The sequence below is a fragment of the Eptatretus burgeri genome, chromosome 12 (assembly GCF_056783735.1).
Source record: "Eptatretus burgeri isolate ZD-2024b chromosome 12, Ebu_testis_v1, whole genome shotgun sequence".
Classification (NCBI taxonomy): domain Eukaryota; kingdom Metazoa; phylum Chordata; class Myxini; order Myxiniformes; family Myxinidae; genus Eptatretus; species Eptatretus burgeri.
The window spans coordinates 78,916,963-78,941,962 of record NC_140972.1 but is presented as its reverse complement, the minus strand read 5'-3'; the positions used below and the strand labels follow the sequence as shown (position 1 = coordinate 78,941,962).

The following is a 25,000-nucleotide window of genomic DNA, read 5'->3' as shown; positions in this document are numbered from 1 at the left end:
GATCATACGGATGATCCGCTGTGGCGACCCCGAACGGGAGCAGCCGAAAGAAGAAGAAGAAGATATCTTTCTAAACAGTGACCGACTGATTGATATTGTTACGGCTGTGGAAATTCGCAGTACACCAGTAAGGGTCCTCAGGTGAGATATATCGGTAAGTTCATGTGTAGTTGGCCCAAACCTGTTGTTTAGAGGGAATATGTGTGATTCATCCGGGCTGCGAAGCTTTGAGTTAGCCATTCTTCTTTTTCTATTGTTATTTTGGACCATTAAGCCGTCAACAACTCAAACACCACCACCTTTGCCTCTTTACCTCCACAACTCCATCCCCCAAACATCGCTTCACCGCCATTCCCAAACAACGCCCGCCAACCACCAAACCACCACAGCAAACCCCCCACCACCTTCGCCTTTCTCCTTCCACAACCATCGACCCCACCACTAGTCAACACCAAACGTCATGCTGTCCAGGGCCCGTTCGGTAATTGATGCCGAACGCGTCGAGCCGTGGGTACAAATGCGTTCCTCTCAGGGAGAAATTCGGATCAGGAAGGGTTCACACCCGATTTCTCCGTCCAATGGGCGAGCGTCGGGCGGTATGGCCCCGCCTCCAAGCGCGATGAATGCGGATTCTTCACGGGAGAGAATTCGGATCAAAAGAGGCTCACGCCCCTTTTTGCCAAACCAATGGCTGAACAGAGGGTGGCGTGGCTCCGCCTCCAATCGCGTTTTGATCCTAAAATCTGCATATAGGCTCCTCCTCCAGTCTATAAAGAGGCGAGCACAAGGCGGCTCGCGCGTTCGGTTCAGGTCGAGTGAAGACGCGGTTCAGGTCAAGTGAAGACGCGGTTCAGGTCGAGTGAAGACGCGGTTCAGGTCGAGTTAAGACGCGGTTCAGGTCGAGTTAAGACGCGGTTCAGGTCGAGTGAAGATGCGGTTCAGGTCGAGTGAAGACGCGGTTCAGGTCGAATGAAGAAGGAGGTTGGAGAGTTGGAGTGTGGTGTCGTCTCGTCGCTGGGCTCGTCTCATCGCTGGGCTCGTCTCGTCGTGAAATCAACCCACCTTCGCTCTCATAAGCGACCAAGCCAGCCAGCCATTCCCCTCGCTCAACCCTGAGCATCAAGAATTTCCCCCCCCCCATCCGTGCTGAGATAGTGCCGGTGGCCCCATTCCTTCCCCACCCTAACCATGGTGCCGACCCAACCGCGCTGGCGCGGAGCATGCCGGGGAGGGCTCACTGACCATGCCAGGGGCACGGAGTCGGGGCGCAGCTGCGCGGACATTGCGGCTTGCCCGCCATCGCGTCACGAGGACGTGGGAAACACCTTTTAGGTCTCATGGACCTGGCCGCTCCTCCAGGCTCCGCGCACATTTGGTCCACGGACCTGTCTGCCTCCTTGCCTGTGAGGGTGGCTTTCGTTTCCTTTGCTTTTGAATGAAAGCTGTGGCGCCGTCCGACAAGTATAATTGTTTAAGTGTTGTAAATAATTTGAGTCGGTAGTAGTACTTTTGCTTTTGTTGCATTTTGTGTAATTGCATTACTGCCATACGTGCTTGTGTGTGAAACAAATGTGCATTGTGTGAACTGTTTCCCGTTTCGTTGCGTCCTTTTTCCCTTATTGAAAGCTCCATCTTGCATCACGTAAGGGATTGATAGTGGGTTTAAAACACCCGGTAAATAATCTGCACCATCGAGGTCGACGATAACTCCGCTCGGTTATCCCTGCAGCACGGAACGAGCCGCTTAAGCGGTTCGTGTCCGGAGTCGACCTGCGGCGTGGTACAACTCCTCGGTACGCTACTCGCGCGGGTACATAAGGTATATCGACATTCAGCGATTCACCCTATTTCGCGCAGGTAGAATGCGGACTGGGTTGTGGTGAGGTTAAACCCCCACCCGTGGCTGGCTCCTGGCGGTAGTTCCCGGAGGGTCATGACTGAATTGCACGTTGGTGGGCGAAGCGGCCGCTATTGGTTACACGCGGTCGTTCGCACGCCGGCGGGGCGCGAATTCGCAACAACATTAAAGATTGGGACCTTCCGGGTGATGTAGAAAGCTGAAATTTTTCATGCCGAAGAACATCGAAGCCCGTACACCGGAAAAAAACCATCACAGAATCGTCGTACAACATTCGGGCATGAAAAGATAAATAAATTTAAAATAAATTATATAAATAAAAAATGAAAAAAATGCAAGGAAGCGGCCCAAGACAATGGGGAAGCACGGTAATTTTGGGGCCAATGGACATCGAAGCCGTTACACAGGGTAAAATCATGAAATCGTCGTACAACATTCATACATGAAAATATAAATAAATTAGTAAATAAATGAAAAATCAAATTCAGGTGAGCAATCTGAGACAATGGGGAACACGGTTCATATTGTTACGGTTTTGGAAATTCACAGAACACCAGTCAGGGTCCCCGAAGATCAGTTATGTCGATAAGTGTGTGTCCAGATTAGATTTCCCCACAGATGTATAACGGGAATTTATTCGTGTGCCGGGCTGTGAACCTTTGAGGTGGTGTTATTCTTTCCTATCTTTATTTTAAACAACATCTCCTCACCACCTTCGCCACAACTGCCAACATCTCCTCAACACCAATCTCCACAACCAAACAAACTTCTCCTCACCATCATCTCCACAAACAACATCATCACAAACAACATCTCAACAACTGCCGACATCTCCTCACCAGCATCTCCACGGCGCTGCCATCTTTTCACCAACAACAACATCCCCAACAACCAACATCTCCACAGGCGAACACGATGGCATCCTCGCAGCAGCAGGGTGATTTCAAACACGGCCACGCATGACTTGCAAAACGGATCAAAACGACAAAAGGGGCGGAGCCAGCCGAGGGTGAAAGTTCAAAGGTGAAAGAAAGGAGGGCGCTGATTTTGGGCGAGGAATCCTGGAGTGACCCCTCCCTTCGGGGCTATAAAAAGGCGCGTTTTGACGCCGAGACTCTCCTTGGTCAGAGTTGGTCGGAGTTGATCAGAAGTTGGTCGGTGGAGGCGGTCGAGTTACCAAGTGGTTGGTCGTTGCTGGCCGTTGGAGTCAGCAGCGAAGTCTCCAGCCGGAGAGAGGTCGCAAGCCGGAGAGAAGTTGCCAGCCAGCAACTTAACGGTCCGGGTGATCGAGCCCCGAGTCGGTCGAGCGACGCTGAGGAGTGAGCAGGCTCTTAAAGAGCATCAACTCTAAAAAAAAGCAAGGCCCGTTCACTCCTCTGAAGCGTCGTCGGCCAGGCTCGATCGACGAGGCCGCGCTGCTAGGCCCTGGACCAACCAAGCCGCGGTTACAACAGTTGCCGCTTGGACAACCGAGACATATGGAGGGTCGCCGACAAAAAGACCAACGAGTCGCCTCAAGGGTGACAAAGGTAACCTGCACGGCCTCGCGGAACTCTTTCGGTCATCCTGGCTCCAAGGAACATTAAAGGCTGACGAGCCCAGTTCTATCTTTCCTTTCTGGGGTTTTTGAATGAAAGTCTGTGGTGAATTGTCTACCAAGTAGAATTGTTGTAAGTGCATGTACATAATACATAAATATCGGCTGTAGGTTTTTGCTCGTGTCTTGTCCCTACCCTCATTCATTCATTGCATATGTGTGAAAATAAATGTCCCCATTGTTGAAATGTCACCTGCTCGTTGCGTCCTTTCCTGCCATTGACTGCTGTAATTGCGTTTGGAATAAATAGCTGGCTGATTAATAGCCGATAAAACGTACATCTGGTCCGACGGGGCTTGGTGACATAAAATCGCTCGGCAATCGCAAACAGAACGAGCTGCTTAAAGCGGCTCGTTTTCGTGCAGGCTCCGTTGAGGTGTAAATCCCCGGCATTTCTGTCTGCGCGAATAATTAGGTACATCGACAATTCGGCGATCGACCCTGTAGCGCGTGGACAGAAGAGTTGGCTGATTTATGGTGTGGTTAACAACACCCGTAGCTGTGTTTCGGCGTTGATCCGAAAAGCTGCGACGAGATTGCTCGTTCGGTGAGATTTAGCTAAAAGCGGTCGCCCGCATGCCAAACGGGTGAAAATCCACAACAATATGCTTACACAATATGTAATCACACCCCACTAGTAATATATAAAGCTCTTTCGAACCAGTGACTAACTGACTATTAAGATCAGTGCCTACTCGGTGACGTGGAAAGCTGAAATTTTTTGTTCTGAAAGACGTCGAGGCCAGCACTCGGGTGGGGGGGAGGATAGGATCAAAGAATCATCGGACACCATCACTAAATAAAAATATAAATAAGTGAACAAAAATAGATTAAAAAATGCAGGTGAGTGACCCGAGACAATGGGGAAGCACGGTAATTTTGTTTGCTGATGGACACCAAAGCCAATGCACCAGGAAAAACCACAGAACACTTGGAAAGCATCTGTAAATGAAAATATAAATGAATGAAAATAAATAAATGAAAAATCAAATGCAGGTGAGCGACCTGAGACAATGGGGTAACAAGGTTCGTAAGCTTACACAATGTGTAAGCACACCCCGCTAGTATGTATATATATATATATATATATATATATATATATATATATATATATATATATATATATATATATATATATATATATATATACATACATATATTTAGCTCTTTCTAACCACTGACTGATATTAGAGATCGCTACCTTCCAGATGACATAGAAAACTGAAATTGTGCATGCCGACAGACATTGAAGCTGATACACCGGCAAAATCACAGAACCGTTGGAAGGCATCTGTAAATGAAAATATAATTAAATGACAATACATTAACAAAAAGAATGGAAAAAAATAAATGCAGGTGAGGGTCCAGAGACAATGGGGAAGCACAGTAATTTTCAGGCTTACCCTGAGAGTAAAGAATAGGAGAGTTGATACATTAGTAAGACAGGGGACTTTTACTCAGATAGTAGTAAATGCATGGAACGGTCTCCCTGGAAAGGTAGTGGCAGCTGAAGCAGTCGATAAGTTTATCTCCATAACTTCAAGGTACCTATGTAATTCTAATTCGAGGGGTATCGGGATGTTGACAGGATTTTTAAATAGTTTGAGCATTGATAGGTGATTGTGTGCATGTGTACGGAGTGCTGTTGGTGGGGGGTCTCGTCAAGGGGTGTTGTGTGGTTGATGTGTGTTTTAACCAAGCCCATGCTCCTCCCCTGAGAGGAAGAAGAAGAAAAAAATACAAAAACGACAAAAAAAAATTAAAAAATATATATATTTAGCATTTTCTTCTTTAGATCTTGTGTAGATAAATTAGTATTGTGTTTGCGCAGGCATGATGGGCTGGATGGCTTCCACCTGTGTCTGTTTTCCTTGTATTTTCCATGTATTTGCCATCATCAGGACGGCATAAGCCCGAAATCTAGATAGATGGCTCGGCTTGATGTTTAACTGATGTTGACCATGCAATCTGTCTGTTTGACAGAGTCACCAGGCCGAGGCCTCCAGATTGGAGGTGACGCTTTGATGTAGGATGATATTTCCATTGGAGATCAGGGGAGTGCTCGTCACTCCCCACATATGCCGATTAACCCACCGATTGCACCACGTGCCTTCTGGTTGAATGCTTTGTATGAGTGGGAACAATTGTCTGGGTGGCAGATGGATGGTTGTTCTCTGTGGATTATGCAGTTTTAACGTGTGAGATATAATCCGCGGCGATGCTCACCATAACAGCCAGGAGATGCGTCTGAAAAATAGATAAAGAAATATATCTAATATATGTATATATATATATATATATATATATATATATATATATATATATATATATATATATATATATATATATATATATGTTAACATGTTACATGTGCGTGCAAGTTCCACACATTCGTTGGACTGTTCGCCTGACTCTGCCCACAATTTCTATACTCTGGGTATCAATTTAGGAACCCTTTAGAACTCTATAGAACCCTTTTCAACTTTAGAATTTATACTTTAGAACCCCATCAAATTATCCTTTATAACCCTTTAGAATTAACACATTTGAACCTTTTAAGAATTACCATTTAGAACGCTTGATACCGTTTAGAACCCTTCATAACTTTTAAATTACCCTTTAGAATTACCGTTTCAGACCTTTGATAATTACCCTTTAGAACTTTAAAATTACCCTTTCGAATGACCGTCTGGAATTTTCAAATTTAACCTTTAGAACCCTTTCTCTCAAGAAGCGCTTTGCTATTATTTTGGACTATTTTCTCTTCAAATTGTGAGTTGAACAGGCGACTGATGGGTTTCTGTGAAGTCGGTGACAGCATGATAGGGGAGCAGAAAGTGTTAAATATGCCCGTTTGCTTTTATGAGCAGGAGGAGGTTGAGAGTAAAGATGAGACAGCTTTGGAAGTGGGAGGTTGAGGCTTTGGGGAGAGGGGTTGAGGACTTTCGGTTGGGGGAGGTGGGGTGGGGGGGTGTCAAAGATGGGACAGAATTGGGAGGGGAAGGCTGAGGCGTTTTTGTTGAGTTGTCAGAATTCCATATGCAAGTTTACTCACAGTAAAAATGTAATTGGGTATGTGTGTGTGTCACTGTAGGGGGGGGGGGTAACGTGACCACCCTACAGGTATTGTGCCAGTTGTCATTCAAACTGCAGCTGCCATTTACATTGTCACCCGTATTAATAGGTTGTCAAGAAGACAGAAGAAAAGAGGTAGAAATTGATTAATCAGTGCTGCAGAACTATTAAGATGAAACAAGCCATAATTTAAGGCTCATTAATGCCTACAGACCAATATAACAGCCTGAAATATATTTATGCATACTCAAGGAGTGCCAAATAGATGAGAAGCTACATAGGGGCAAAAGCTACGTCAGCACATATAAACCAACAGGGCTAATTCCATCACAACACGTTTGACTCGTAGACAGTCCACAGCAATGACCCATCAACCAGAAACAAGTATGACAGCAACACCAAGCAGTTTCCCCACGATGTCTGCTCGTAGGAGGTGTATCCATGTCAATTTTTATGAAAATTGTTTCACTGATATTAATAGGACAGCAAAAGGCAGAGTTTGTTCGCTGGTGGTTCCCTCTGATCATGAAATGCAGCTTAATATCACCTGAAGAGAAGGTAAGTGAAGAATATTGAAACACATCAAGGTTATCGCAAAAATTTTATTCGTTAGAAAAAAACAAACCAGCTGATGTGGAACTTTAAAGAATATGTATTTCTCAAGGACAGAAAAATTTAGACTGAGCAATGTCCTTTTACAAAAAAAAATGTGATATTTTGAGTGCAGTTAATGATGGGTGTGACCTTGTAGTTTGATGAATGATAGACATATTCATGTAAGTTGGAGCAGGTTTCATTTATTAAAGTTGTTAAGGGGTTCATGTTAAGCATTCAATAAAATCATATGTCAGCATGCATATCAATCAGAACCCATCAAGCAATTGCTGGTGCGAGACAAGCATTCACGGTCACCAATTGTACACATCAGTGAAGAGGTCTTCAAAGACCTTCGTGTCACACAGACGCCATCCGAGTTTAGAGGTGATGTGTCAACATAATTTATGAGCATGAGGTTAGTGTCATGCCACCATCTAGGGTCAGTGTGTTCTTTTCTTTAAATTTCTTATTGCTGACTGTAAAGCTCCTAACTGGTAGTCAGCAGGGCAGAGACAATGTGGTAGTGTGGCAGACAACATTTGTTGCTAAAAGGTCGTGCAGCAACTGCTGTGATGGGACGACTTGATCTGTGCCCTGTTGCTGTGTCAAGTTTGAGGTTTGGGGTTCGGTGTGTGTGTGTGTGTGTGTGTGTGTGTGTGTGTGTGTGTGTGTGTGTGTGTGTGTTTTCAAAGAATGGAGCACACCGACCCGAGATGTGACACGCTCCAGGTGAGTGAAAAATTACGCTACACCACACAGCATTGTGCAGCAAAGAAGTAGGTTAATAAATTTTACATTTAGCATATGATCTACATATCCCGGCCAGACTTTGCATGTCCTGTGATGATCGATTTCGGAATGATCTCCAACTACCTACATACAAACTCAGCACAAAAGATAATCATTCAAGTGGACTGCACCCGAATCAGTGATTTAGCTTTCCATCAAATTAATTCACATCCACAACCCATAATACCCCAGCTCAAGAGTAATCACCCGCAAGCATCAGAAAATAGTCAGCAAACGAATAAGCATGAATCGACATGAAATGAGGCTACGCCTCGGAACAAACCACATTTTCCACGTAATAGTTGATGTAATTAGTTAATAATGCAAACAAATATATTTATTTAACTTTATGCAAATCTGTGACGAAATTTGGTAAAGTCAAAATCACCAAGGGAGCAGGAAACCACAATGGCAAATCTAGATGCATCTTGAGAGCAAGAGAAAATCAACTTGTGTTTAAAAATTTTTTTAAGTGAAACCTAAATTTTAAAAAGTATTAAAGTGAGCCTGATCACATGCTTTTGGAAGACCAATGAGAGTCAAAAATATCGTATAAGCCATAAGTTAAGTCAAGTTCTTCCCCACAGGCAAAACGATTCCTCCTTCAACTCACAGGTTCAAAAAAAAAGGTTTGACAAAGGCAGAAAAAGTGTTCTGTTCATTTATGTATATGTTTTGTCAATCAGCATGTCCTGTGGGAGTAATGCCATGAGGTAATCAATAACATCCAGGCCTGATCAGTGCTACACTCCCGAAAATGCAAACAACTTGTTAGTCAGGGTGTCCACATCCACGCAGCTTTTGTATAAATTCTGACATTTATCAATAGCTTTCATTGAAACATATACTAATGGCTTTTTCAAGTGATATATTTTATGTACAGAGACATGACAGAAGTAAATAGACACAATAATCTTTAAAGAATAGAATTATTTCACATTTGAAGAACATTTGATCCATTTTAATACTTACACTAGTATTTGGTAGACTTGCCATTTGCAGATTTCTACGCTTTTACTCTTTCCGGCATAGAACTAACAAGTTCCGAAATTTTCTCTTGTGGGATTTCTTCCCAGGTTTCACAATAGAGGTTAAGCGATTCTGCCCGAGGTGTTGGTTTCCTGGACTTTTTCCGCACAGCTCGATCGAATATGGCCAAGAGATGTTCAATGATATTCATGTAAGGAGACTGACTTGGCCATGGAAATAGCTTGATCCCATTTCTGTCCTGCCATTTTTTTAGTCTTTTTTGCAGTATGGCATGGAGCTCCATCTTCCATGAACAGAGTGTTGTTTTTGACAATCTGACCAGTGTAGAAGACAGGGAGACGTCCATCCTCAAGGATAGAAATGTGTGTCCTAGTGTTGATGTTGCCAACACACTCCACAAGCTCTGATCGACCAGCGCTCCAGATTGCTCAACACACCATCACTAAAAAACCACCGTGTTTGACAGTTGGCTGTAATCGATTCAAAGAGAACTCTTGACTGGGAAGTCTCCAGACCCATATTCATCCACTGTCAGAAAATTGAGCAAATTAGGACTCATCTGAAAAAAATAACAGTTTGCCAAAACTCCAAGGGTCTGGTGGCCATCTCGTCAGCCCACTTCTTTCTCCTTTGAATGTTGGCTGGTCTAAGCAGAGGTTGTCTCCGAACTGCTCTCCCATAGTATCCCAGTTAATGAAGGTACCGCACGACAGTTCTTGAGCCAACTTGGACCTCCTTTGCAACATCTGCTGCCTTGGAACAGGGAGTTTTCTCAATGGACAGCTTGACAGCTTGAAGACACCTTTCTGAGGGCCTAGGTCGACCATAATAGGAAGCTGTGGATTCCTTGCCTTCGCTGGTGAATTGCACAATCAATCACCCGATTGACCGTAGAAAGCGGAATGCCAAGGTTCTGAGTTATCTGATGCTGGCTGACTCCACCTTCTGAATGGCCAACAATTTGTCTTCTTTGAAAATCGGAAAGTTTGTTTGCTCCCTGGGTTTGAAGCATAGTTAATTGTCATACAAGACCCAGGAACTCGTTTCTGCAAATAAATAGTTGAATATGAGGACAAATCACTTAAAAATTGCTTTATACAGATGAAATGAATAAATTTAAAGTGGCTATTTACTTCTGTCATGTCTTTGTAAAGCAAAATTCTGAACTATTATTGTTCGTTTTAAACAGAAATTTTATAATTAGATAAATATTTGCCACTAAATTCAGCATCCAACTTAGAAAAATGATATTCGTAGAGGTGCAATTTATACCATGGAACGTGTATTTTTCCATCAATTGTTATGCTGATGAGTCATGGTATCATTAATACAGCAGTGAGGACGAGCAGACATCAATAGTGTGTGGGCACAAAAGGGAAGTCATCAACCCCAGAAGGCAAAGTCATCCGGTCGACAGGAAAGCTGGCATTTTTGTTCCCTTTTAACATTCATGTGGAATCATCAAGGGAGAAAAACACCTTCCTATAAATACAGTCAACCCTCGCTAATTTGAATAGCCACAAATTTGAATGCAGCAATTCAAAGCGACCAGGGCTTTTTATGCCTCCGCTGATGAAGTCGCCGGTGGCATTACGTTTTCAGGTTGTACATCCGTCCGTCCGTACATCCGTAAGTGAACGTACGTCGTACATCCGTCCATGCTAATTTTCTGTTTTCTCCGCAACCAGTTATTGGATTCACACAAAAGTTTCAACATTGGTGCGACTACTCATGTGGAATAATTTAATGATAATTATGACGTCATAAGTTACATGGTATGGCAGGCATGTTGGAGAAAAAGGAAAAACGTTGGACCTCTGTATCTTCGAAATCGCTCAATGGAAAAAAATGAAACCTGGCACATAGCAAGTACTCCTCATTGGAAATGTGATTTTTTGATGACGTCATAGGTGGCTTTGTTATGACGTCATAATTGCATACGCCGAACGCTTTATCAGATCAGTATGAAAAATTTTGAGGGTCATCTCGGGCTAAATTGTTTGGCAAAAAAATTGATGACATCATCGGTCACATGGTTCAGAAGCCATATTGTTTTAAAGATAAAAACCATCAAAAATCTTCTCCAAAATGGCTGAACAATGGCTTGATTTTCGACCATCAATTTGGATTTAGACCAGGTCACTCAACCCTGGGCATGCAACTTCTGCTTTCCCAACAATGGATGGAGGTCCAAAATGCCAAACATGATATCTGAGCCATCTCCCTAGACATATTGCAAGCTTTCAATATGGTCTAGCATTCCGCACTGCTCAACAAGCTCTCTTCTCATGGTATCCACGGCAATCTCTGCTCATGACTTGTGGACTTCCTCTACTGTCACAGTCAATGCGTGGCTCTTAATGGAATTCTCTCATCTCCTCTTCCTGTAAAGGCTGGAGTTCCTCAAGGCACTGTTCTTCGCTCTGTGCATTTTCTGGTCTTCATCAATGATCTCTCAGATTCCCTGGAAAATCCTCTTTATCTCTTTGCTATAACTCCACCCTCTGCCATAATTTCATTCAAGCTTTTGGGTCTCACTATCTGCCACGATCTTTCCTGGGAAAGCCAAATCTCCCAGCTGGCCTCCAAAGCCAGTCACTGACTGGGCATCCCACGTCATGCAAAGTCCTTCCTTGGCACAACAGAGCTTCTAACCACTTACAAAGCTTTAATCCACAGTCTCATGAAGCACTGCTCCCCCCTCTGAGGTGGTGCTCCTCCCTCACACCTAGCTCGACTTCATGCTGTGGAAATGAAGGCTTTTAGGATCAGTGGTAACTCCCGCAATGAAGCTGAGTCTATGGGTCTGTCTGTCTGTCGGTCTGTCTTCTACTGTCTCCTCTCTGGCTTTGCCCACCCCATTTTCTCTGTCCCCATATATTTCCTCAGGGCGCTCAAGGTCCACCAAAGATCACGTTCTGGTGAAACTGCCAAAATCAAGAATCACTGCTCACCTTCATTCTTTCATTCCTCTTTTTCCCCCACTTCTGGAACAAACTCCCACACTCTCTTCAATCCCACCCCCCCCTTCCAGGTCTTCAAACCAGCTGTTCATACCCATCTCATCTCTTCCCCCATCCCAAATCTTGATCTTTACCACTCCCATCAATCCACCCCAAACCCACCACCTTCAAATTCCGTTTTTCTTCCTGAAAGTCCCTGTAGTACCATCGTGTTTAGCCCGTGTACCCCGCCCCATCCCATCCCTCTCCCTTCCACGGATATCCTATTGTCTTTGTTCCCCACTATTTTTGTGCTTCCCTCTCTCACCCCTCTCGTCTTCTGCTTTGTTATATATTTCTGTGTATTATTTCTTGCACGTGCCTCCACTTGGTATACAAAAACAATTAAAACAATTTTAAAAAACAGATCGAGGTGAAACTTTACAGGTATAATCACCTCTTCATGTGAAACAAAAATTTCTCCACCTAAAACGTCATCGGTCACATGGTTTGGCAGCTTTGATTTTTTTTTTGAAGAATAAACCTTTAAAAATCTTCTTCTCCAGAATGGCATGGCAGATTGAGGGGAACTTCACTCACATGATCCCCAAACCTTGGGTATACCATGGTGTTCACAAATAATGAATAGGTCACATGGTCTGGCAGCCATATTGAATTGAACAAAAATCTTTAAAAATTCTCTCTCATGAACCGCTTCATCAATCGATATGAAACATCACAATTTTGATCTAGTAGTCATGGGGAATAAATGTTTTAAATTTCAGCATGATCGGACGCATGGTCTGGCAGCCAGAATTATTTAATATTTTGAATCTGGGTTCAGGGATTGAAATCAAACTTGGTACAAGTATAATGATGTCACAATGATGTCATAATTATCTGGCAACGTTGTGACGTCGAAGAGTGCCCTTCTAAGTTTATTTTTATTTTGAGCGATCCCTAATTCTAATTCCAAGTATTCCATTTACTCAGTTGTACTGAATACTGTATCATTGAGCTGCATGGGAATTAAAACCTGTGACCATTTCCTTGAGCTACTTGACTGTACAACTGCCTACACTAAGGGGTTCCAGGAACTTACAAAGAAAATGTACCGTGTGAACAAGAAGTTAAAAATGAGATTTGTTTACCTGCAAAAGTTATACCAATAGACTTGATGGAGATGGGAGATCCTTCGATTATACTATTTTACCATACATTTGAATTGGAGAGAGTTATACTTCTCAGCTGCATGTTGAGTGATGTTTCTGTCAGATTTAAATACAGAATGCAAAAGTTTTGCAAAGCAAGCACAATCCATAAACATTATTTTGAAAGGTGGATTTCATATACACAAAACAGCATTGTTACTTGAAACTTTGAGCTTCCAGCAACTGGCGACGATGACGGGCACACAAACACAATTGTTGACTGCAATAACATGAACATGACATTTACTTACATGTAGAAATTGTGATTATGGACTCGATATGGAGGTTTACATCGGGTTATGATTGAGGATAGCGATGGATAGATATCTCCACAGCATACTTCCATGATGGAAGCCCATTTCAAATTTACTTCCTATCCATTGACCCACATTTGCAACAACATGGGATCTGCTCAAAACAATTGTGCGCCTCGGAGTCAATGGAAAGTTTTGAGCAGTTTCCATGTGATCGAATGCTAGTATTTAATTGTACAGTCAAACATGATTTTTTCAAGATGATTGGTTGCATGCGACATCTCATAAGTGCTCACTTTCATTTTTTTTTTTAATACTTCAAGATACGATTGCGAGCTCTGAAGTGCGAAAAGCTCATGCTTGGTGGGTAAAAATGGCGTAAAACTATTTTGAACGTCTGTTTACGACCGAGCTCTACACTCAATACAAATGACATGCCAAAGGAGAAACATTGGTTCTCCACTATCAGGCCATCAAAATTCATCCTCATTTCCACTATGCTATAATTTACTGTGGACTTTAAATATCCCAACATGTTAATCATTTGTTTTAAAAGTCGGCCTCAGGGTACCATGGAGTTATAGTTATAGAGAATACAGTATTGTACACAAAATTACCATCCCTTCAGAATTAACTGTCTATCTTGAATAAGCAAAATGTTTTACTTTGTGAATGCAGCCTTCAGGTCACCCAAAGGATGAAGTAGGAGGGTAAAATAATGAACAGTGGTATAATACTGCATTTCCCCTCATAGACAATACTTCACTGCATTAGTGTACAAGTACTGTGCTGTAGTCTGTATAAAACAAGGAGCACTGATTTTAGCTGTGCTGTTAGTGACGTTCTTCGTTGCTGCAAGGAACTTTATGCAGCGAAGAAAGAGAAAGCCGTCCAGCCTACTCGAGGCATTTTTCAAGCTCAAAGATGCATTACCAACTGCATCCACCAGCCAGGATGCTCCTTCCACCAGTTTCCCCATTCCCGCTGGTGAAGAAAGTGACAGCACAATGTTGAGTGAAGAGGTAGACGATTCTGCCCCTCCACGAGTGTGACTCCTACTGCAATCAACTCCGTTCCTCCAGCCTCGGTTAAAGAAAGTGTTGCCACTAATCAGCGAGTACAAACTCGGTTTGTCGTCTCTTAATTATAGTATTAAATATTTTGTTTCTATTTATTTGTGTATATGTCCAAAAAAAACCACCACAGGTACCCCCAAAATTCCCAGCCAAAAACACGCCCCCCCCCTTAAATACATGCGTTTCAATGAAATATGTTTTGTTTCATGCCGTTTCACTTATAACAAGGTTTTGCAGGAACGCAACCCCTGTGATAAGCGAGGACTTACTGTACTTGTATCCTGATTCTGATGAACCATATTCTGTTACAAAGTGTTGGTGCTGCCAAAGCAGTCTCTTGGCAAGGGTTATACTAGGTGGTTTGCCATTGCCTTCCCCTCCCCCCCAATATATATATATATATATATATATATATATATATATATATATATATATATATATATATATACACACACCTATATACGTACATACACACACACATTTATACATATTCATTTCCCAGAACAATTACATCAATTATATCTGATTCAACGAATGCATGAATGTGATAATATGCAATTCATCAATGTATTTCCTCAAGGACTACAAGACAAAACACCTGAAAATATGTGACATGCAATTTACACACTCAGAATAGCAACGATACATTCATCCGCTGAGAATCGGTGGACAAAAGCTGAGAATGTGCAGAATTGAGAGCAAGGTCTGTGGGAATTCAAAATATAGGTTAAGAGGAGAATGGCAAACAAGGGTGGGGGCAGAGGATGGTTGAGACCAGGAGAGGAGTTACCATGGAAATTCATCATGTTGAAAAAGGGAGATTCACAATAATTGTGCAAATTCATTGTGAAGGAAAATAGGAATGCATCAAAAAGATATTTGGATTTCAAGGCTGAGACACATCAGCAATGCAAAGCTCGGTACAATTTGGAGGGTGACACTGAGATGAGCTTAATGGGAATCAAGAGGATCTAAGAAAAATCAGAGATGTGGAGATTGAGAGATGTGGAACAAAGCAGTTTATAAAACACCAAACAATGTGCGAGGACACTCACACTGTAGGATTCGGGCATCAATCATGAGCTCCACCGTGAGGAGCAGGATGACGAGCAGAACAGCCGCCACCAAGAAGCAGTTGAGCCGGTAGCTGACAAGCATCATGTGCCAAAGGTCTGCACCCTGGCGTCCACAGCAAGGTCTTGGCCACGTCGGGCTTCAAGCAACCAAAAGGTCAGCAGAAGACAGGGCAGTGGTGGGGCATTGTGGTATGATGTGGAGAGAAAGGAAGAATAGTTGGACGATGTAGGATGGGATGGAAACGAGAATCAGTACACATTTTTGAAGGGTGGAATGCATCAATGGTTTGTGATTGAAAAAAACAGGACAACGTTATAAGAGAAGTAAAAGTGCACAAGTAAAGTGTAATAAAATGTGCCGTGGTCAATAAATAAATAAATAAATAAAATATAATGGATAAAAATATGACCAGAAGCAAAAAGCAGCAGAAAAAATGGGGAAAGGAGGGAGGGGTAATGGTATAAGGGGAGAAACAAGCAGAACAAACAGTTAAAACAAAGCATTGTTAACACCATCCTGATGAAACTATGAGAAGCCATTAAAGTTTCAACTAACTAAGGGGTTTCAAGTTCGAGTAATACATCAGAAATTGAAACCGTTTGTGAATATTGAACAGCTGTTTGTTTATCATCATTTGCACATTGGTTGACAATGTGTTTTCACATGTTTGAAATTCGTTTGTATAAACATGGCTGTTTGTATAAGATTGGTTTGCAATTTTAGGCATTAAACTTAATTGTGCATTTTCCTAAAAAGTTCTGCATAGTCTTTTAAGGCATTGTGTACACTATGAAATCTCCTACTGCTTGAATTACTTTCACTGGTGCACAAGTGGTAGTTACACCGGTGCACACCGGTTTATTCCAGTTTAAACCTATTTACCGTTTCAGCTGTTACTACTTTTCCAGGGAGAACACTTCATGCGGTAACTACTCTCTGAGTGAAATACCCCGTCTTACTACCATCTGAACTCCACTCTTCTTTATTCTAAAGCTGTGGCCCCTGCTCTTGTCATCGTCCATTCTGTTGAAAACCTCATGTGCACAAATATTTTGTCCATACCCTTCATTATTTGAAACATCTCTTTCAAATCCACTCCGAATTAACTTTTCTTTCATGTATAAAGTCTTATTTTCTTCCGCTGCTCCTCATAGCTTAGTCCGGCTAGCCCTGGAAATAATCTAGTAGCTCTACGCTGAATCCCCTCGAGAGCAGCTCTGTCTTTCCTCAGATGTAACAACTAAAATGAACACACTATTCAAGGTGAGGCCTTGTTAAATTCCTTCATTGTTAATAGAACTGTACCTCTTTGGATAGATCATTTTCCCCTTGCAAATACAGCCTAAATACCTTTTAGCTTTGCCTCTAGCTGCCTGACACTTGTATATTACCACCCTAGATCTTTATACGGTGTGACGTGTTCCACAACTACCCCTTTACATTATATTGTCCTATTTTCATTATTTTTACCCATCCCCAGCACCATAAATATGCAATGTTGCAATGTATCTGTAAAGTTTTTTGCCCAATGTAAGAAAGTATATTGACTTTCCTGATCAATGTACGAAATCAACGAGGATGTTGATTGAGATATGCTAACTGCCATGGGAAGCAGGGAGAGGATGACATTTTGGGCATTAACAGATATTTGGAGAGTTATCACCAGCAAGATGAGCAATCCAAAACCAATCTCTAATGATGAAAGATCAGTGAAACTTAACTAATCCAATAAAAAAAGAGATCCCAAAATTTTATAAAGTGGCAATCAAAATTGATAAGGTATGAATCTAAAAAAATCAAACTTGTCTTGAAGAAAAAATATCCAAATAGAACAAGCTATATTTTTACATTCGCATTGTCACCTCACCCACACCATTTCTTTCACACACGAGTAATTCTCCAGTTGAATTGAGGGCTCAGGGCAGAATTATTTCCTTCAAGAACAAGCACACATACGCAGACATACACACACACACAGACGTACACCACCCCGTTGCCTTTGCTCACAAACATGACAACATTTATACATTTCTCATGCATGAAATCAACAGGATGTTTGATGAATATAACACACTTTTATGCTTTTGCACATGGCAACTGATTCTAAATGAGTCACTGTCCCGAAATCAGTTGCCACATGCAAAATATGGATGCACATCTTAGATTCGATGGGGGTAATGATGATGATGATGATGATTATTATTACTTTTAAGCGCCCCCCCCCCCCTGTAGCATTGGGGAAGGCTTATTGCTGTTGTAGGGTTTGTTTCTACAATTAGTGTCCCCAATTTTTAATGATACCACATAGGTTCTTAGACCCCGAGGAGTACTAAACAACCATTTAGAAATGATTTTTTCTTTTTTTCTTCTTCATCCGGCACTCTCAAAACTCCGAGCTGTATCTCGGAGCTGGCTGGGACTTTTGGAATGAAATTTTGCATCGGTAATGTGAACAGAAAGCACATGGGGTTCACTTTTTTGACCTTGACATGTTTGAAGGTCATGACCTAATTAAAGACATTTTGACATTTTTCACCACAACTCGACATTTTCCACCATGACTAAGGTTTGTCCGATCAGTTTTGCCAAGGTGGAATCTCAAAGATCACTTGGCCTTCCAATATGTTCTTGCATCATAATAGTGCACCTGATATTTGTTTCATGTCCTTGACCTAATTTTTTCGGATTGTGATGTAATTATCAAAAAATACCTTTTTGATCACAACTTGAATAACCTTCCTCTGATTTCAATGATGTTGAGTTTTATGGATAGACTGTAGATGGGGAAAACATTTTAATAATTTACACTCTATCCCCAAATGTTGAAGGTCAAGGTCATATTGCGGTCCAAACAAAATACCCCATCAATGGATCGTGGACCAAGAGCAAGTCGTGGGTGATCTACAAGGGTAGGATGGGGGAGGCTTACCCTTGGCGATTGCAGATATAGAGTAATTATCCCCCCCACCCCCCACCCCCCGGAGGGAGGGAGCGGGATATTGTAATCGTCCGGTTTGTTTGTCTGTTTGTTTGTCTGTCTGTTAGCAACTTTACGGCAAAACGGCTTTTGCAAACACTATCAAATTTAATCCACAGGTGGGCAATGAACCTTGGATGACCACATTACCTTTTGGGTCCAATTAGATCAAAGGTCGAGGTCAAGGTCACGAAAAGATCAAAATCGTTTTTCGCTCATAACTTCGTCAAAATGATCTGATTTACATTCAAACGAAGCTTATAGTGAACCTTATTCTATTTGTCACTTATAATCCTACCCATTCCTATAGTGAACAAGGACAAATTGTCCAAGAGCCGTGTCCTCAAGGCAATAACAACAACTTCCGATATTTCGTCACATGCCTTGATGGAGTTTGTTTGTCTGTTTGTTTGTCTGTCTGTTAGCAACTTTACGGCAAAACGGCTTTTGCAAACACTATCAAATTTAATCCACAGGTGGGCAATGAACCTTGGACGACCCCATTAACTTTTGGGTCCAATTAGATCAAAGGTCAAGGTCAAGGTCACAAAAAGATCAAAATCGTTTTTCGCTCATAACTTCGTCAAAATGATCTGATTTACTTCAAACTAAGCTTATAGTGAACCTTATTCTATTTGTCACTTACAATTCTACCCATTCCTATAGTGAACAAGGACAAATGTGTCCAAGAGCCGTGTCCTCAAGGCAATAACAACAACAAGGCAATAACCTCAAGTCCTCAAGGCAATAACAACAACAACTTCTGATATTTCGTAACATGCCTTGATGGAGCCAATTGCGAGACCCGTCACGGAGGCTCCTGTTCATGACGAGAAAATTGTGTATTTACGAAATTACAACACATTAAATGGAATAATCTTTAAATAGTAACGTGAACTTTTCGAAACTTTAAAGCAAATGTCTGAATATATTTAAAAGTTGATGATAGACGCTCTCAAAAGGCACCCTCAATGCGAGGATGTGTACAGGTGTTTAGTATTTAAGGAGATCCAGATCTGTATATAAAAGAGCCGAGTCGTAAAGGTTTTGTTTTCACCAGAAGAAGAAGAAGAACAACAACAACAACAACAACAACAACGCGGAGCTCTCTTCGAGCCAGCGTTCACTACGCGAGACATGGCTAACAATGCATTTTTGTGAAGATCGGAAGGGTCTCAAGTTTTGGGGGTCATGGTCATCGGTCAAAATTACAAATTTTCCATTAAAACTAAAACATGGTTACGAAAATAAAACTTTACGGGAAAACAGCTGGCTCAAACACTGTCAAATTGTATCCACAGGTGGGTCATGAACCTCGGACGACCCCATTAACTTTTGGGTCCAATTAGGTCAAAGGTCAAGGTCAGGTCACGAAAAGGTCAAAATCATTTTACGGTCATAATTTCGTCAAAAATGGTTTAATTGACTTCAAACTAAGACTAAAATATTCCTTATTCTATTCCTTATAATCAACATTCAGGTTAAGTATGTAACAAATTTAAATTTGATCCCCAAAATAACTTTATGCCTGAAATGGGTGGGATTTGTTGTGCCTGGCACCACTTGTTATTATTATTGTTATTATTATGTGTAAAGAATGATATGAGATAATTCATTTTTTTTTTCAGTGATTTTTAAGAGTGTCCATCACTTCTCTTATTTGGCTCATGTTTTTCACATTTATGGAAATGGGAGAAAAAAAATGGATTGTCTCTGCGTTATGGCATCAGTGCTTTGACATCATCATAATTATTCAAGTGTCAGCAGGCATCTTTGTGAACCAATTTCATCACCAACTGTCAATCTTATATTATTGGAGGGTGGAGATGAGAAAGAAGGAAAGAAAATAGAGGAAAGCAGGAAGAGAAGAGGTAAGGGGGGAAGAAATGGAAAATAATATGGGCTCAGAGGGAAAGAAAGGAAGAGTGATGGAAGAAAAAAAACAAAACGATCATTTTAGTGTTCATTGATCTTGAACAACTGATACGAGGACATTTAGAGTAAACCAACCGCAGGAGCAGCAATGATATTGATAGGTGGTGATTTGAGCATGATAATATAATAAATTGTAGTTGACGTCCAACGTGATAACCGGATAAATATGTTTTCAATGCATTCTGCAGCTGATACTTTAGTAGCAATATGAAAGGCTCGGGTGCATGGTATCAATAAATGTTGATGGAATAATTGTCTCGAGTAGTGATAAACAAGCTGTGTAAGGCTGGATTCCCATCACAAACATATATGCTGCTTCCTCGTTTTCATTTATGATTATATCTATCTCTCCAACATTTGTCATTACAATATAATTTAATTCTCAAGTCCGTCGTTCTTTCCCACTTTGTGAATTTGCTGATATTTCTGAATCGTTTCATCCCAACTATTCATTATATAATGTCATTTTCTTGGTGTCTTTCATGTGAAAGCTCTTTCGTGAGTATTAATCATTGAAATGTGTGACCAGCGAACCCAAAACGATTGTGGCATTATCACGGCAATTAAATTATATTTTCAGCAAAACAATACAAATGAGGCTAAATGTGCTCCTCCCATCAATTTTGCTTCTTTTTTCATTTTACGAATAATTACAGACTGATGCAAACTCTTTTATTCCAAAAGTCCTTCAAGATGAATATAACACATTTCATAGTTTATCTGCAGTCCGACACCGTGGCTTTTTTATTCTCATCACAGTCTCAGCGTTTCTCTTCATGTTTATCACATAGCGAGTAATGAGTGCTGTTGTATTTTATTGCCTGGACACTCATAATTTAATAAACGTGTGCCATATTTTGAAAATCAAACACCATGTGAACAAGTATGCCAGTGGAGAATGATTGTTTAAAAATCAGTTAATAATTTCACACATTTATGCATGAAAAATAAAAAATAACCACAGAAGTCGGAAGTAATGAGCAAAAATAATCTCAGATGGAATAATCCTTGGATGAGCATAAATTCATGAATGAATGAAGAATGAATGAAATAATACAAAAATAAATAATTAAGTAAGTAAGTAAAACAAATGTTCAACTTTATGTAACCAATGGGGCTGACAAGATGGCCTAGAGATACACACACTCAGCTCTGAGCTGTCTGACCTGGGTTTCAATCCTGACCCCACAATGTCATCTGTCATCCCGGTGCTTCACAGGTAGTGCAAGGCACCAATGAGTGTGCCATCCCTCAGATGGACACTAAACTTGGTGTACTGTCTTCTCGCATTAATTTGTGGATGTTAAAGATCCCACGGTGTGCTTCGCAAAGTCGGCAAGCTATCGCCGGCACCCTGGCCAAATTACAAATTCCTGCCCGAACCAACAGAGAGCATTGCATCAGCGGCACAGCTGCACTCTCAGCCAATGATGTTACCCCACAGCCTTGTGCTCCTTATACAAGAAGATGTAACCAATCTTGAGGAAAATAAAAAGAGGACATCTTCCAAATTCTTTGTGTCAGTAAGTCCAAAAAGCTTTGTGTCGGTAAGTCTGAAGCAAGAGCAAGAAAAAAAAAAAACCTTTTGACAAAACCCAAATGAATCAATGAGCCTCCGAGAACCAGGCCAATATGTATACATTCATATCCTTGTGATACTCCCCTCTTCCAACCAAATTTCCAGTTTTCCTTCTTGAGAGTTTCCTTCTCTATCCATCTTGTCCAACCTATACATCCTCTTACGCGCCCCCCCCCCCATAATTCTTCCAAATCCATTGTTTGTTCAAATCTGCCTTTATCTCGGCTTTCAACTCTGCTGGTGTTTTCCCCCTCTCTTTATTGTTCCTTAATGCACTGATACATTAATTGTACTAGTACTAGCTCTTCCACGAGCCTCAACTGTGTATTGCACACAAAAGAAAAATAATAACACAGAAAATAGAATCCTAAGCACAAAAGCAGAATTTGGCCCAAATTAACCAACTGCCTTCACATTGCAGTGATGCGTATGCTGGAGTTTTGCCTTCCAAAGCAAGTCATTGGATATGAAAGGTTTAACATCCCAGAAATATTTTATCATGGAAGGGTCTCATGGAAATACCCCACCAACCACCTTTTTGCAAACCAGGTTTCAAAGTTGACGAGCACCATCATGGGGGTGTGTATCAATGGCTCTGGACACAGCATCTAAAATTTATGTGCAAAGAAACAACCTGGTGCTGATGAAACATCGGGAAGCGATCGAAGTCCATTTTCTGGTCATCTAAAATATTGCGACATAATATACATTCTATCTCCCAAATAAAATTACGGTCTACACCTGCTGAAAGTAGGAAAATCCCAGCCAATAGTAAAGTTATGCATTCAAAGGGGATGATTTAGCTATTCTAATAAGAGTGAGAAAAGAAATAGCTTGCATCCAACGAACACCATTAAATGGAGAACATTGCAGGCATTTCAGAGAAATCTGAACCACCTTGAAGAGTATTGAAGTATTAAAATGGTTGGTTGAAGAAAAATGCAGTGAAATTTCTCCTCTTGGTATCATATATGCATGACACATTACATAACGTATATTGATTGTGATGTACCACACTATGCTACAGAAACAATGCTACCAAAACAGTTTCTTTGCAAGGGCTATACTGGGTGGTTTGCAATTGCCTTCACACTAGTAGTTAGGGCAGGAATTTTGAACTTGGATATGGTGCTGGCGATAGATCGCCTGCTCTTCGCGAGGGACACTGTGGAGTCTAACATTCATCGACGAATGCCAGCAGATGGGACGCCCTGTTTAACATCCTTCCACAGGATGACAAACACAATGATGAATCACACTGCCTGTGAAATCCAAAGATGACAGTTTATAGCTGGGTCAGGATTCAAACCCAGGCTAAAATAGTTTGGAGTTCAGTGTCAATTCCTCTTGGCCACCCTGTGAGCTACATCATTATATATATATATATATATATATATATATATATATATATATATATATATATATATATATATATATATATATATATATATATATATATATATATATATATATATATATATATATATATATATGTATATATGGCTGCAAAAGTAGGTATACAGTAAGGATTATACCGGTATTACCAGTATTATAATAATGTTGCAAGGATTCATTTAATACTAGAATTCATTAAAATCATCATGTTTATTTATTGGTATGTTATAATTGATATGCTTGAATAATTAATCAATAAAATACGATTTGTGCGCACGTTTTGTTTTTCATTACTGTATACCTACTTTTGCAGCCCCCTGTGTGTGTGCGTGTGTGTGTACATATATATATATATATATATATATATATATATATATATATATATATATATATATATATATATATATATATATATATATATATATATATATATATATATATATATATATATATATATATTGTTGTGGTTGACGAAATTCGCAAACCACCATTCAGGTCCCGTAGGTGAGATATCTCTGTAAGTATATGTGTAGTTAGGCCCAAACCCGTTGTTTAGAGGGAATAAATGTCATTCATTCGGGCTGCGACCCTTTTAGATAGCCGTTTTTCTTTTACTATCTTTATTTTGGACCAGCCGCCATTACTACCACCACAACCACCACCAACCACGTCTCAACAGCCATCACACAACAACCACCAACCGCAACGCCACTTCACAACAGCCACGACCCTTGCCGTCACATCTCGCTCTCGCAACCATCGCATCACCGCCATTCCCGCGCTGCTTGTGGGCACCGATCCTGGACTCGTACAGGGCGCGCACCGAGCAGCGGGTGCAAAAACACCAGCCTTTCCGAGAAATCGGATCAAGAACGATTCACGCCCACTTCTGTTCCGTCCTATCAGCGAGCGTGGGGCGATTTGGCCCCGCCTCCAGGTGCGTCGGAGTATAATCGCTATATGCAGATTCGCGGATCAAGAATCATTCACGCCCACTTTTCCTCTGTCCAATGGGGAGCGTGGCTCCGCCCCCGAGCGATTCCTGATCCAAAAATCTGCATATGATTTCTCCTGTCGGACTATAAAGCACCGAGCGCGGAGCGAATCGGGGCAGTTGAGTGTTTCGGAAGAGTTGAAGAGTTGGGCAGTTGGGGGGAGTTGGAGAGGTGTGGCAGCGGCAGTTGGAAGGCAGTTGAGTCGAGTTGAGAGTTGAGCAGAAGCAGTTGGACGGAGTTGGAGGCAGTTGAGTCAAGAGTGAGAGAGTTGAGCAGTTGGACGGAGTTGAGAAGATGGAGAGTGGGAGAGTTGGAGAGTTGTGGCGGCGGCGAAAGCAGTCGAGAGAGTGTCTGTCGGGGTCCGGAGAGGCTGGAGAAGCGAAGAAGCTTCGTGGAGGTCGGCGCTCGTGTCAGAGTCGGGGAGCTGCGGAGAGGGGAGGCCGGTAACGCGATCGAGGTCGCAGTGGAGTCGCTCGTCGCGGGACCCAAGCCATCCAGATATCCTCTTTCCCCCGAGCATCAACAACCCCCCCTGTTTCCCCCCGCACTGAGATAGTGTGAGAAGGGGGCCCCGTTCCCACCCCATTCCAGGCAGTGCCAGCGAGGCCCGCGGAGTCGGGGCCCCGCCGCCATTTTGCGGCTCATCACCAGAC

General features: G+C 41.7%; 1 protein-coding gene across 4 annotated transcripts in view; it reads right to left on the bottom strand.

Moving 5' to 3' along the window:
* Positions 1–25,000, bottom strand: part of LOC147015963 (uncharacterized) — a 659,412-nt gene that overhangs the window by 363,713 nt on the left and 270,699 nt on the right. For all 4 annotated transcript variants that reach the window (XM_085848637.1, XM_085848636.1, XM_085848639.1 and 1 more), the window contains one exon: positions 15,445–15,602. In XM_085848637.1, coding sequence (XP_085704763.1) covers positions 15,445–15,602 — 158 coding nt within the window. The remainder of the gene's footprint in view (positions 1–15,444; positions 15,603–25,000) is intronic.